The sequence below is a fragment of the Eulemur rufifrons genome, chromosome 8, assembly GCF_041146395.1.
Source record: "Eulemur rufifrons isolate Redbay chromosome 8, OSU_ERuf_1, whole genome shotgun sequence".
Taxonomy (NCBI): domain Eukaryota; kingdom Metazoa; phylum Chordata; class Mammalia; order Primates; family Lemuridae; genus Eulemur; species Eulemur rufifrons.
Window position 1 is genome coordinate 42,020,826 of NC_090990.1, and position 13,243 is coordinate 42,034,068.

A 13,243-nucleotide genomic window follows, 5' to 3' on the forward strand; every position below is an offset into this window, starting at 1 on the left:
ATGTATTACATAAATACTATATACCTATACAATTATATGAAGTCCTCCAATATTACATAAATCATTTTAATTACCTCCTTATCCCAATTTTCTAACTAAGTGAATAGCATACTGTGAGTATAGGATGGGCTCTAGCTTCCTAATATCAGTAGAGCCTCCATTCTATGTGGTTCCATAATTTGACCTGACTCCCAAAACTTCTGTCCAACACCATCATAAAAAATTTTTTAGTCTTCCTCCTTGCTTTTCATTTCAATCAGCTTGCCTTACCGGTACCTGGAGGGTGCACAGAAGACTAATCTTTCTTACTACTGAAGTATTTCATAATGTATGGACATTTTGATCAAAAGCAGCGAGTGGAAAGAGAAGTTTCCAATCCTGGGGTCTACAGAAAGGGAGATTGTGGAGCTGCCAGAGCATTGATTAGTGTGCCTTCCATCAGAGCCTAGAATTTATCTATGCTCATTCCTTACTTCATTCATTCTTCTTCTCAACTTTTTTTCCCCCACTCTTTAAACTTTTGCCACTTTCAACGTCTGGCCCTAACACTATTAGAGCCATAAGGGGAACATTGTAACCGGAGCAGTCAAAAATTCCACTCTTAACTAGAAGGCTATGTCCCTAGCATAGAAACTTGGAATTCTGAGTGTTATTCCTCCCCACCCCAAATTATTATTATATATGGTGTTTAGATTCTATAATACTTTCAATATGATAGTGTTATTTTAGACATTGAGTTAATCTTTTATTGGGTAACCATGGATTACAGTGTACCATAATCATTAAGAAGCTGGATTTAAATACTGATTTTGTCTATTACTAGTCATTTTAAATTTCTCTAAGCCTTAGTTTCCTCATGTATAAAAATTTCCTTACAGGGTTGATATAAGCTTAAAATGAAACAGTATATGTAAAATGTTTAGCATGTATGCACACATATAGACATATACCTTCTATTAATAGTTGTCCTTCCATATTTGTAGGAAAGAATCATTAACTATCGTTAAATAACCCTGTTACCAGTCACACTGGAGCTTGTTACCTGAAGTTTGTGCATGCTTCTGGGAAAAGACCTGAATTATAAATTAACTGCTATAGACAATCTGAAGGATTATGCCCATTTCTTTGTAGTCTCTCATGTGCCTTCACTTGGAGACCTCCCTAAAGGATGTAGTGTATATTTTTGTAGCCTAAGTTTTAAGTCAGACCTCCCCAAACGTACTCTGAAAATTTTAAGAAACTTCTTCCAGCTGAGTTTGTTAATGCAATAATAGAATTGATTTTCTCTATTCTATACAGATAAAATGTGATAGAGTTGATTTTACTTATATAGGCTAATAATTACCTGGGAGTATTACGAATGCTATGATTCCAGTGAGAAAACGTTTTAAGCACCAAAAATGTAGCTTATAAACAAATTTTGTACGTAGGCCAGGGAATCTGTAGAGGTGAGGGAAATAACACATGTAGCTACTAGTCCAGTGGAGCACATGATTCCTTTTGTGGACTAAAGCTTTCCTTTCTTTGACACCATTCAAATTATGTAATATTTATAGCCTTTACAGTAGGAAGACACTTTGGCTACTCTTTGTTTGAGGCTAGCAGATAAATAGCTTATAATTCAGGCCTAAAATAATAATTTTTTAAAATTAATTTATTATTTATTTATTTAGAGATGAGGTCTTGCTATGTTGCCCATGCCGTACTCGAACTCCTGGGCTCAAGCAATCCTCCCATCTTGGCCTTCCAAGTAGCTGAGACTATTCCCACCGTGACCAACAATAATTTATTTTGTAATCATTTCTTTTCTTTGTTTTATTAGTTATGATAATGTGCTTAACCATATGATATATTAAAATCGAATGAGGAAGTACGTGGTATGAATTACTAAGGAAATAGATAGAGAAGTGTTCCAAACTATGCTTTATAAAATTGTAGGGTCTGTGCTTATGGTAAAAAATGCTGGGCTTCATTTGGGAATGATACTGGAAATTTGAAAAATTATAATCTTGTCTTTGTGTAAAAAAATTGTTTATTTACTTATCTATAATACAGCTGTGTGAAGTCCTGCATCTTGTGCATCAAGAAAAATGTGTCAGAACTGGAAAGCATCCAGAAAAGGGCAATCCAAATCATCAATAGGCGAGAGTGGCTTAAAAGATTTATACCCTTCAGTGTGAAATGATCCTTGGGGATATAATTAGAAAAATCTTAGATTTGGAAAGAGAATTAGGCTTTATCTAATCCAAACTGTTACTTACTATTACTTAATGCAGGACTTTATCTTTTGGTAATCCTGACAAATGACTGAGCTTCCTCTGTTTGAATGCTGGGTGATGCAGTTAAGATTGCTGATTCTGGAGACATGCTCCTTGGATCCTACCCTTACCTACCGGGACCTACCATGGTCACTCACCTACTAGCTGAGTGGCCATGGGCAAATTCTTAACCTCTCTGTGCCCTGTTTTCCTGGCTTACTTTTATCAGCAGCTGTGTCCCTTACAATAGACAAAGATCACAAGAGAGCTGACCTCTGACCCCCTTCCATCTAGTAGCGAGAGATGAATGGAGAATCAAGTAAATGTTAGTGTTATACATCCTGTGAAGAAAAGTATATTCAGGGTATAGTAGTTACCTCTAAAAAAATGAAAATTTCAGTATAGACTAGGGTGGTGACAAGGGAGGTAAGAACATAGAACAGGTGAGTCTGTTAGTTGAAAGAATTTCTATCAATTATTTACAGTTCTGCCTTCTAGAATGAAATAAGTGAGTTCCATTTCTTCTTCTGTATGACAGCTCTTCACCTTATGAAATGTAAAATTATAAAAGGCATAGTTTGGGTGAGTATAGAATTTTTAAAATCTCATAGTTTTAGAGATTATCTTGTATATTTTGGCTAAAATTTAGGAAAAACAAAATGGACTGTTAATGGATGCTAATTTTGTAGAGCTCTTTAACTTCTTAATTCAAGAAATTGTATGGCTATAAATTATAATTTAATTCCATCATCTCATATATGGTTGCTCAGCAAGATTGGGTTTCTCTCTCCTGTTGCTCCCCCTTGCCTGGCCTTCACCTCAGGGTTCAGAATGGTGGCTCTGAAATTCCAGGCTCCAGGATGAAGGAAGGGATGAAGAAGAAGCTGCCAGGGACATTTCTGTTTATATGTCATTAGCTGGAAGGTACTCACATGGCCACATCTAGTTACAAGAGATGCTAGAAAGTATTCTGTAGTCTGGGTAGCTGTGTGCTCAGGTATACTTTGGGAGTCTTATGTCTGGGAAAGGAAGGTGCAATAATACTGTGTGACAACTAGTAGTGTGACAGAACTACTTTGTTTACCACTTAATCCCGAGTGTAATAGTAAGTGTAGTTAGTACAGTGCTTACAACAGTAGACAGTTTTATTAAGTAGTTCAGTGTATGAATGTTCTTTTTTGCTCCTGTCAAAATAGGTATTGATCTAGATATTTACTTATATACATGATAAATTATGGTAAGGTTGTCCATCCTCGGTGTTTTTATAATCTTTCTCATCTACCACTTACAAATAAGGTATCCCTGACAGTTTTCCGACAGTCATATATATATTGTACAGATATAATACTGTACAAAATTTATTTCATCGCTTTTATTGTGGCTGTTTTTTTCCCCACTAAAACTTGGAGGCCTATTAAAAAAATCTTTTTTCGTGTATCTATGATCAACACTTCTTGCATGTAGAAGGTACTCAGCAAATGTTTTTAGATTGAATAAATGAATGAGAATGAAACTCTGATGAATCCAAGCCTTTCTTTTAATTTATTTTCTTTTGATTTACATAAAGAAAAGTTTTTATCTGTAATATACATAGAAGAATTTCTTGATCTCAAATCTGTATTTATTAATATTACAAGATTTTTAGGAGTATTCATTCAGCTTTCAGGTAGAATGTGATTATGACATATTATTTGGATTTAATTAATTATGGTTAAGTACTAATTCATTTGTGGAATTGTTAGGCAAGAAAGGATAGCATAATTCAGCAAAGGGGGAATTCTTAAAGCATTTCACTCTTTTGACCTCAGATATCTAATTAGCTTATCAGTGTGCTTAACCATGTCAAGGGAGGATGCCATTTCTTTTTCAGTATTTAACAGAGGAAATTTTCTTCATGTATCAAGGTAAATGAGTCAGTTATTTCTCCTTACATATCATAGACAAAGTAATACTTTATCATAATATTATTTTTTGAGTGAATTCACTGACTTTTTGTTTGCTTCTTTTCCAGATTAACCATGTGGCATTAAAAAACAAAACACTCATATGCTTGGCTCCTAGAGTCCTTGGTCATCTTTGATATTCTTAGTAGAATGGTAATTTTTATTATCAAATGGAAAAGGAAAAATTAAATCATTTGTCCCTATTGTATTGACAAAGGGATTGCAGCACTAGTTAGTTTTGTTAAGGCTATCAGGGATTTGAGAAGAGAGACATACTTGTTTGGTCACCCAGGCAGTTTGGGTATTATAAAATTCCCAAAGATAAGTAATAAACTACTTAGGCATCAAGAAACCATTTAGGTTATTTTAATTGAATAGAAAGTCCCTAGAAATTGATAATGTTTTTCTGAAGTCCTGGAAACATACTTTGGAATGCTAGTAAGTTAGGTTGCTCGAACTTGATTTCTCCTGATTTGTTTTATATGCTGGAAAAGTAACTTCAAACTTCTTTAAAGTTTTTGAGATAATTTTTATAGCTTGAGAAAGTTATTAAGATAAAAATAATCTCCAGTGACAGGAAACTCAGTTCTTAAATAAGTCTGTTTCATGTTTGGATTACTCTGAATGGGGGTATTATTGTGTATGGTTAAACATGCTGGCTCTGAAGTCAGATTGCTTCAGGTCAAATGTTGTGCCACCATTTACTATGTGACCTTAGGTGAGTTACTTAACTTCTCTGTGCCTCAGGTTTCTCATCTGTATACTGGAGAATAATAATACTTCTTAGATTTGTTGTAAGTTTGAGAGAGCAGGGTAGCATTTAAAGTAATGCTAAGTATGTAATAAATACTTGATAAATGTCATTAATTGTCACTTCTGTGGTTATTAATATTTTTGTCGTAATGAGTTGAAACCTGACTCCAAGAAATATTTAGGAGATTCTGTCAGCTGACTCCTTCATTTCTAGTATATAGGCTATGTGCCACTAAGTGAAATAGAAGACAGGTTTGGAAGAGGAAGAGAAGAAGAATGCTGAATTTAGTCTTGAACATGTTGAATTTGAGGTGTTTGTGGGATATTAATCTTAATATATGAATTTGAAGAGGGAGGCACAGTCATTGGCATATGGGTGGTATTTAAAACTATGAGAGATGAATGAGATAACATAAGGATCTACCTTGTGTCCAGGTTAGAAACTTGGGGACACTAACCTTTAAATAGGCAGAGGACATAAAGGAGAGCATTTGAAAGTTAATAGGAGAACCAGGAGAGAACATTGCCACCACAAAGAGGGTGTAATCGGTGGTGTCCAGTGAAACAGAGATTACAGTAATCTGAAAACTGAGAAGTATCCATGGCTTGATAATCAGTGGGTCTTTCGTGACCCTTTGGTTTCAGTACAGGAGTGGAGGTGGAAGATAGCAGTGAATTTAGGGATGGTGATAAGGGAGGAAGAAAAGATGTAGGCTACTATTTTGAGAAATTTTGATAAGGTAAGTGTTAGAAACTAGAGGAGAATACAGCATAAGTGAAAGGTTTTGGGGAGGGGATACGGGATGTGGATAGGCTGAGGAGAAAGAGCTATTAGAAAAGGAAAAGGTTCAATATGAGGAGAGTGTAAAAAAAGATGGATTCAAGGCGACAAATTGACGAGACTGGCCTTGGACAGGAGGAGGGCTGCAGCATCTCCAAGACTGAAGGAAAGAGGGATGTGGATAAAAGTAAGCCTTTAAGATAGAGGAAATCACTCCTAATGACTTCATTTTCTCTAAAGAAATAAAAAAAGGGAGTTTATTGCTAAAAGGAGTCAAGGGTTGGATAGGTCTTTTGAAGAGAATGGTGAAGGTTTAGAATAGAATTGAGGAAAATCAGAGAGGTAGCTGACAGATTTGTTCCTTGCTTGAGGGATTTAAGGATATGACTATTAGTGTGGATATCATGAATAGATTATGTGAAAAAGAAGAAGGACCATTTCATTTAACAGAGGAAGTTTTTATTTAGCATCTCTATGTACAAAACACTGTACTTACAGGAATCTTCCTTCCTGGGAGATTCAGTTGAGTGCTGGCCATCTCACGCAAGGAGGGTATGAGGTAATAGCTCAGGTCCTATGCTTTGTCACAAACACAAGTGTTTCATGCTTGCTTCAGCAGCACATATACTAAAATTGGAACGACACAGAGAAGATTAGCATGGCCCCTGCACAAGGATGACACACAAATTTGTGAAGCATTCCATATTTTTACAAGAATGGAAAAACAAGCACCACATGTACTCGCCATCAAATTGTTATTAACTGACCAACACTTATGTGCACATATAGTAGTAATATTCATTGGGTGTCAGGCAGGTGGGAAGGGGGAGGAGGGGATGGGTATATTCACACCTGATGGGTGCAGTGCACACTGTCTGGGGGATGGACACGCTTGAAGCTCTAACTCAGGTGGGGCAAAGGCAATATATGTAACCCAAACTTCTGTACCCCTGTAATGTGCTGAAATAAAAAGCGCCAAACACAGATGTTTCTGATAGGTTAAAAATGGTAAATGACACATGAGTTTTATAAATATACCATGAGGGTTTGAAAGAGATAGAGATTCCCTCAAATAGGGGGAAGATAGGAAGGCTTTATGGAAGAGGCAAAAAAAAAATGGCTACATGTGAATTTTCTGATGAAATAGTAATGAAACTAGTTATGGGTTTTTAGTTTATTACAGCATTTATTTATTCTTCTATAATTCAGTAATCAGCATTAAGCAGAGGAGGAAAAATACAGTAACGAAACATAGTGAATGCTCTTCTGCCAAAAAGGTGTTCTGAAGTTGATTATATTTTTATGTAGGAATATAGAATTCAGTAATCCTCTCCACAAATGTTTAATGAATGTCTCTGTGTTAGGTGCTGAGGATACAGAGATGATTAAGATACAGTTTCTGTCCTCAAGGAGTGCATACTCTAGTAGAAGAGACAGAAGTAAAAAGAGAACTTCAGTTCTGTGTAATAAGTGATATAAAAGTGGTATATACAAGTAAAGAAATTTCACATACAGTGAAGGAAGCATGAATAAATGATTATGTTGGTATGACAGCAGATTTTTTCTTTTTCTTTTCTTTAGTTGGAGAACATCAACTGACAGGCCATAAAGTTGCAGTTAAAATCTTAAATAGACAGAAGATTCGCAGTTTAGATGTTGTTGGAAAAATAAAACGAGAAATTCAAAATCTGAAGCTCTTTCGTCATCCTCATATTATCAAACTGTAAGTATTTTTATACCTGATAATACAAAAAAGAGATCCGTCATGAAATGTTTTTAAAGAATTTTATTAATACAAATAATTATCTTTAGTCAACCTTTTACAAAAATATCATTTTTTTCATATCTATATTCAAGAAGTGTTCATTTTACCCTCATCAGTCCTTTTTTGCATACTCTTGGTTAGAATTAAAAGTCATTGTTTTGAAATTGGTACTGTTTTCAAGTAATAAATGCAGTCTTTGAAGTTGACTCTAGTATTCATTTCAAAGGTTATTCAGGGCTTTGATACTCCTAGATTCATTTTGGTAATTTTTCTCTAGTTACTTTTCATTAAGATACCAGGATATTTTCTTTGTGGAAAGATAGAAAGTAAATTATCCACCATAGTATATTATTTTTAGAACTGAATGTAATATCATAATTATTAAATAGTAAAGCTTTTAGGGAAACAGATGAATTTTTTTGGAATAAGTTATAAACTTAAAAGATACGTAAATATTAAAAATAGTAACAAGTAAGCTAATTAATTAAATTGAAAGATAATTAATTTAAAATTGACTAGACCCCTAGAAATTTAGATGTTTAGTATTCCTTTAAATCATTTAAGTTGCAGTTTAATATTTATTAAGAAAATGTGACATACTAGACACTGAAAATTGTCTTTTTTATCTTAAATCTTGGATACAGTTTTGTAAAGTAACTTTTAATCTCATTTATTGAGTACCTGATCGTGGCTAGGAACTGTACTGAGCATTTTACATACATAATTTCATATTATCCTCATGACAAGCCTATTATGCAGGTTTATTTTATAGACCTGTGTATCTAAAGAGTATGAGCTGCTTATCCAAGGTCACACAGCTATTCAGTCACAGAGCTGGTAGTTGAATCCAGACCTGACTCCAAATGCCATGCTGTTAATCCCTACTTTAGCACTCCAGTCTGTCTTAAAACTGAGAGTGATGTAAATCCCTTAAAAAAAAAATTGTGGATCCCTGGTTTTGACTTAATTATTTTTAATTTACCATTACTTAAGTATTTAGAAACAAAGAATTAGGTATAACTCCATATGTGTATAGTTTTAATACAATTATGAACCAAAATAAATTCATAATTTAAATATGGGTAAAATAATGAAATCAATGAAATTCAAAACAATATCAGTGGTATAATGTGAGAAAAATGGTGTTTTATAAAAACCAAATCATTGTTAGTTTAATAGTAGAAACAGTAGGGAGAGGTACAATACTGCGTTTATATTTTGATTCAAATAAGATTGTTACACAGAAAGCCTGTTCCTATAAGTATACTGTAAAAAAAAAAAAAAGCATTATGAATGTCTCTGAGGCTTTGTTTGCTAGTTCATTAAAATCAGACATTATATTTAGCCTAACTAACCTTTGTCAGTGAGCAGTCTTTGAATGTCAGTGTTAATGGGGAACAACTTGAGAACTCTGTGGAGTTACGTTGTTTACCTGATGATGAGGCTAGTGTGTAGCTGTGGTGGGCAGAATAATGGCCCCTCAGATGTCTATGTCCTAATCCAGAGAACTTGTTAATATGTTAGAGTACATGGCAGAGGGTAAGATTGCTAATCAGATGACCTTAAAATAGGGAGATTATCCTGGATTATCTGGGTGGGCCCAATATAAACACAATGGTTCTTAAAAGTAGTGGAGAGGGGTAGAAGAAGACAGTCAAAGAGATTTCAGTATAGAAGCAAGGTCAGAATGATAAGATGTGGGAAGGATTCAACTGGCTGTTGTTGGCTTTGAAAATGGAGAAAAATGAATGTGGACAAAGGATTGCATGTAGGTGGTCTTAAAAAGCTAGGAAATACAAAGAAATTCAGCCCCAGAGCCTTCAGAAGGTAACACAGCCCTGTCCACACCTTGAATTTAGCCTACTGAGACATGTGCCAGTCTTCTAACTTAAAGAACTATAAGATAATAGATTTGTGTTGTTTTAAGCCACTAAATTTGAAGTATGGCAGCAACAGGAAACCAATACAGCATCATTCTTGTAAATGAGTGGCTGGTCCAATTATTGTTGGGATTTGGAACATGGACCTATCCGCTACAGATGATCCAGAATATGTATATAGAGATTTTTAAAGATTATCATAATAAATAAAATACCACCCATGATGTCAGTTACTCACCTCTCCTATCTCATTTCCTTAACTTTATTTATTTATTTATTTTTTGCTGTTTCTATTTTATTTATTTTATCAGAGTGGTCACTTTACATATTCTTAAGGCTCATTATAAAGGTTTACTGTTTCTAATATAGTATACTTATGTTTATGTAATAGCTCTGTACCTAAAAAGGTGTACAAAAAGAAAACCATTCTTAACGTACAGAAGGGAAAAACTATTTCATTTAAGAAAACCTGTATTTGAGTTTTTCATAAAACAATGTCCAGTTTCAGTCTGAAATGTTGGTTCTTAGTACACTTATGGCCAAAGAATGACCAGACATACCAAAGTAAGGCAAGCATGAAAATGAGTTTTATTGGGGAGAGAAAGATAGGATTACAGAGCAAGAGCAAGATACAGGTTCAGAGTGTGATACGTACACCACAGATGACAACCGGACCCATTGTCACAGCAATGGGAGAGCAAAAGGAAGGGCGCAAAAAGGGCTGTTTCCTTAACTTTAAAATGGGATACCTCATAGAATTATTTGAGAATTAAAGCTGTTGGCACTGGTATAATGCTTAGTATTTGATAAGCATTGGCACAAAGCAGGAATTGGCAACCTACAAACTGATTCCAGTCCTCTTTCATGATTCCAAATGGGTTTCAGTTAACTGAACCAGTTCATGTCAGACTTCGACTCCATGTTCTTAATGACCAGGTATTCTAGTTACTGAGTAACCTCTAAGCAAAATCTCTTTTTTATTCTCTATTGTGGCCACTTCCTGTAAGAGGAGAAAGCTGAAGTGACCAGATTACTAAGTGTGCCAGAATGAAAGTGGAAAAGGGGACGATGGCTCCAAATTTGTCTTATACCTTGACCTTATCACCTTTAGAATGCCAGCTCTGAAATACCCCAAGGAGATCTAGCCCATTTCGGGTATAAGTGATAGTACTTGTTCTGTTCCTAGAAAAACGCAAATCAGATTCTGTCAATAAGCAATTGAAATTGTGAGGATATAAAAGCTTATTTTTGATGTGATATCTATCAGTGTTTTTTTTTTGCTTTCATTTCTATAATTATTTCTAATTGTTTAATTTTTTGTTTAATTATTTCATTCTCATTTAGGATTATTATTTGCCATTTTGTTCTCTGAAGGAGTTATAGAACATTGTCAGAATAGGCAGAAAAGTAATTGGAAGGGGTGAATTTAATGTTTAAAGCTTCTGGCTTCCAGCCTTGAGCTTAATCCATTTAGCCACATTGCCTCTTTAATTATAGATCAGATTTTTTTTTTTGATCTGATCTTAACAAAAAAAAAAGCACTGAAGTATTCTTGCTACAGAACAAGCTTATTGACATAACTTCTAATAGTGTCAGTGATTTAAACCGGGAGAGAGAACCGATCCTTTGAGTGGTTTTGTTTGTTTTGTGCAGTCTTGAACTGACTGCCAAGAATAGTTTCCTTGTTGCAAATGGGCCTCTAGAATTAGAAAGTTTGAGCATTAAATATCAAGAATGAAGGATACTTTTGCATGATTTCTCTATTAACTCAAACTGAAAAAATATATATTATCAGCCTAAAGCCCAGAGGTAGAAAATGAAAAGGAACAAATATGATTTAAAGAAAAATCCAAACTTTCTCATGAAATAGAATTTGTTGAATTGATTTTTGTCCTTGTTTTTCTTTCCTCCATAGTTCCTAGTGAAACTTGATTTTAACTGGTGAAAAGATGAATACTTTCTAATTTGATAGAGATGATTTTTGCCTGTTTACTATTTTTAGTCTTTATCTTTTTTAACCTATGGATAGCTTTTTAACATTGTTTACCACCACCACCCTGAAAAGTTGTAGTCCCTAGGTTTCCATGACACTGCAGTCTTTTGATTTTCTTTTTCCATTCTTGCCTCTCTTTAAATGTTCTCTTATGGGCTCCTCATTATCCTCCTGGCCATTAAATATTGATAGATTTCAGTATACTGAGCTAGTGTAATTTTCTTAGTGCACCTCCTTTGGCTGACTTCATCTCTACCATAGTATCATTTGTCATCTCTGTGCTAAAGATTTCCAAATCTATATTTCTGGCCCATTTATTTCTCCTGAATTCTGATCACATTTATCAAACTGTTTATTGAATGATCCATTCTGAAGTTACAGAGTCATGTAAAACTATCAATAAATTTTTCTTTCTCTTCCAGACTTAACTCCTCTTTTTTTCTTTTTTCTGGAAAATGAAAATACCATTCATGCAGTTTCTCAAGTTGAAAAGTTAAGCATAATCTTTAATTCTTCCTTTGCTCTCACCCTTTAAATACATAACTAATTAGTCATTAATTTCTGCAAGTCTTTTTCCCAAGTGTCCCCCTGTCCCCCAAATCTGTCCATTTTTCTCTGCTCTTACTCTCAGGTCACCATCTTCTCTTGCTTCTTGTACTTCATCTGTCACCTCTGCTTAGAATGCTTTACCCACATCTCCTTCCTCCTAAGCTGCCAATTCTAACAGTTCCAACTTGTCTTTTATATCTCAGCTTTTAAATGTAATTATAGTTGACTCTTGAACAACATGGGTTTGAACTCCTCAGATCAACTTATATGTATATGTGGATTTTCTTCTGTCTCTGCCACCCCTGAGACAGCAAGACCAACCCCCTTCTCTTCCTCCTCCTTCTCAACCTCTAAATGTGAAGATAATGAAGATAAAGACATTTACGATGATCCACTTCCACTTAATGAATATATTTTCTCTTCCTTATGATTTTCTTAATATTTTTTTCTCCAGCTTACTTTATTGTAAGAATACCAATATATAACACATATGCAAAATATGTATTAATTGTGTTATTGGTAAGGCTTCTGCTCAATAGTAGGCTATTAGTTAAGTTTTGGGGGAGTTAAAAATTATATGCAGATTTTCAGCTGCATGGAGGTCAGTGCTTTGAACCCCCTAGGTTGCTCAAGGGTCAACTATAACTCTGGAAAACCTATTTTATCGCCTAAGACTGGGTTAGGCTCTCAAAGCACCCTATCTTCACCTTTCCAAAGGCCTCAACATTGTGTTTTAATTGCTCATTTTCTTACTGGGTATCCCCTTCAAGACCAAATTCCTTAGGACCAGGAACTACGTTTTTTTTTTTCTTTTATTTATTTGAATTTTTATTGAGCACCTATTATCTGATGGGCACTATTTTAGGCACTGGGAATACAATGGTGAAAGACAGACAAGATCTCTATTCTTGTAGTGTTTATGTTCTAGATAGTAAGTAAATAAATTAATAAGATTATTTTAGGCAGTGATAAGTGGTATGAAGAGAATGAAACATGGTGCTGTCATAGAGTATGAATAGGAAGGAGGAAGGGCTAATTTAGGTTAGGCTGTGGGGAAAGCATCACAGAAGAGGTAAGGTTTGAACTAAGACCTAAAGGATGATAAAGATCTAGCCATTTGAAAATCTGGGGCCAGAGTGTTTTCAAAGCAAGGGGAAGGGCAACCTCAAAGGGATGAAACAAACATCAAATGTTGTAGGAAAAGGAAGACTGCTGTAATGGGGGAAGTAGAATGTGTGAGGAGAAGAGAGCTAGTTCAGGAGGGCGAAGGGTAGACAGGCCAGATGTTGTAGGACTTGAAGACTTTGCTAAGAGGTTTGGA

The 13,243-nt window shown here is 34.8% G+C and overlaps 1 protein-coding gene and 1 non-coding gene across 2 annotated transcripts in view; both read left to right on the forward strand.

Annotated features, from left to right (window-relative positions):
* Window positions 1-13,243, forward strand: part of PRKAA2 (protein kinase AMP-activated catalytic subunit alpha 2) — a 56,517-nt gene that overhangs the window by 16,741 nt on the left and 26,533 nt on the right. Inside the window, exon 2 of the mRNA XM_069480057.1 lies at window positions 7,317-7,458. Coding sequence (XP_069336158.1) covers window positions 7,317-7,458 — 142 coding nt within the window. The remainder of the gene's footprint in view (window positions 1-7,316; window positions 7,459-13,243) is intronic.
* Window positions 6,343-6,445, forward strand: LOC138391007 (U6 spliceosomal RNA). Its single transcript, XR_011234652.1, has one exon. It is a non-coding gene; the product is annotated as a U6 spliceosomal RNA (small nuclear RNA).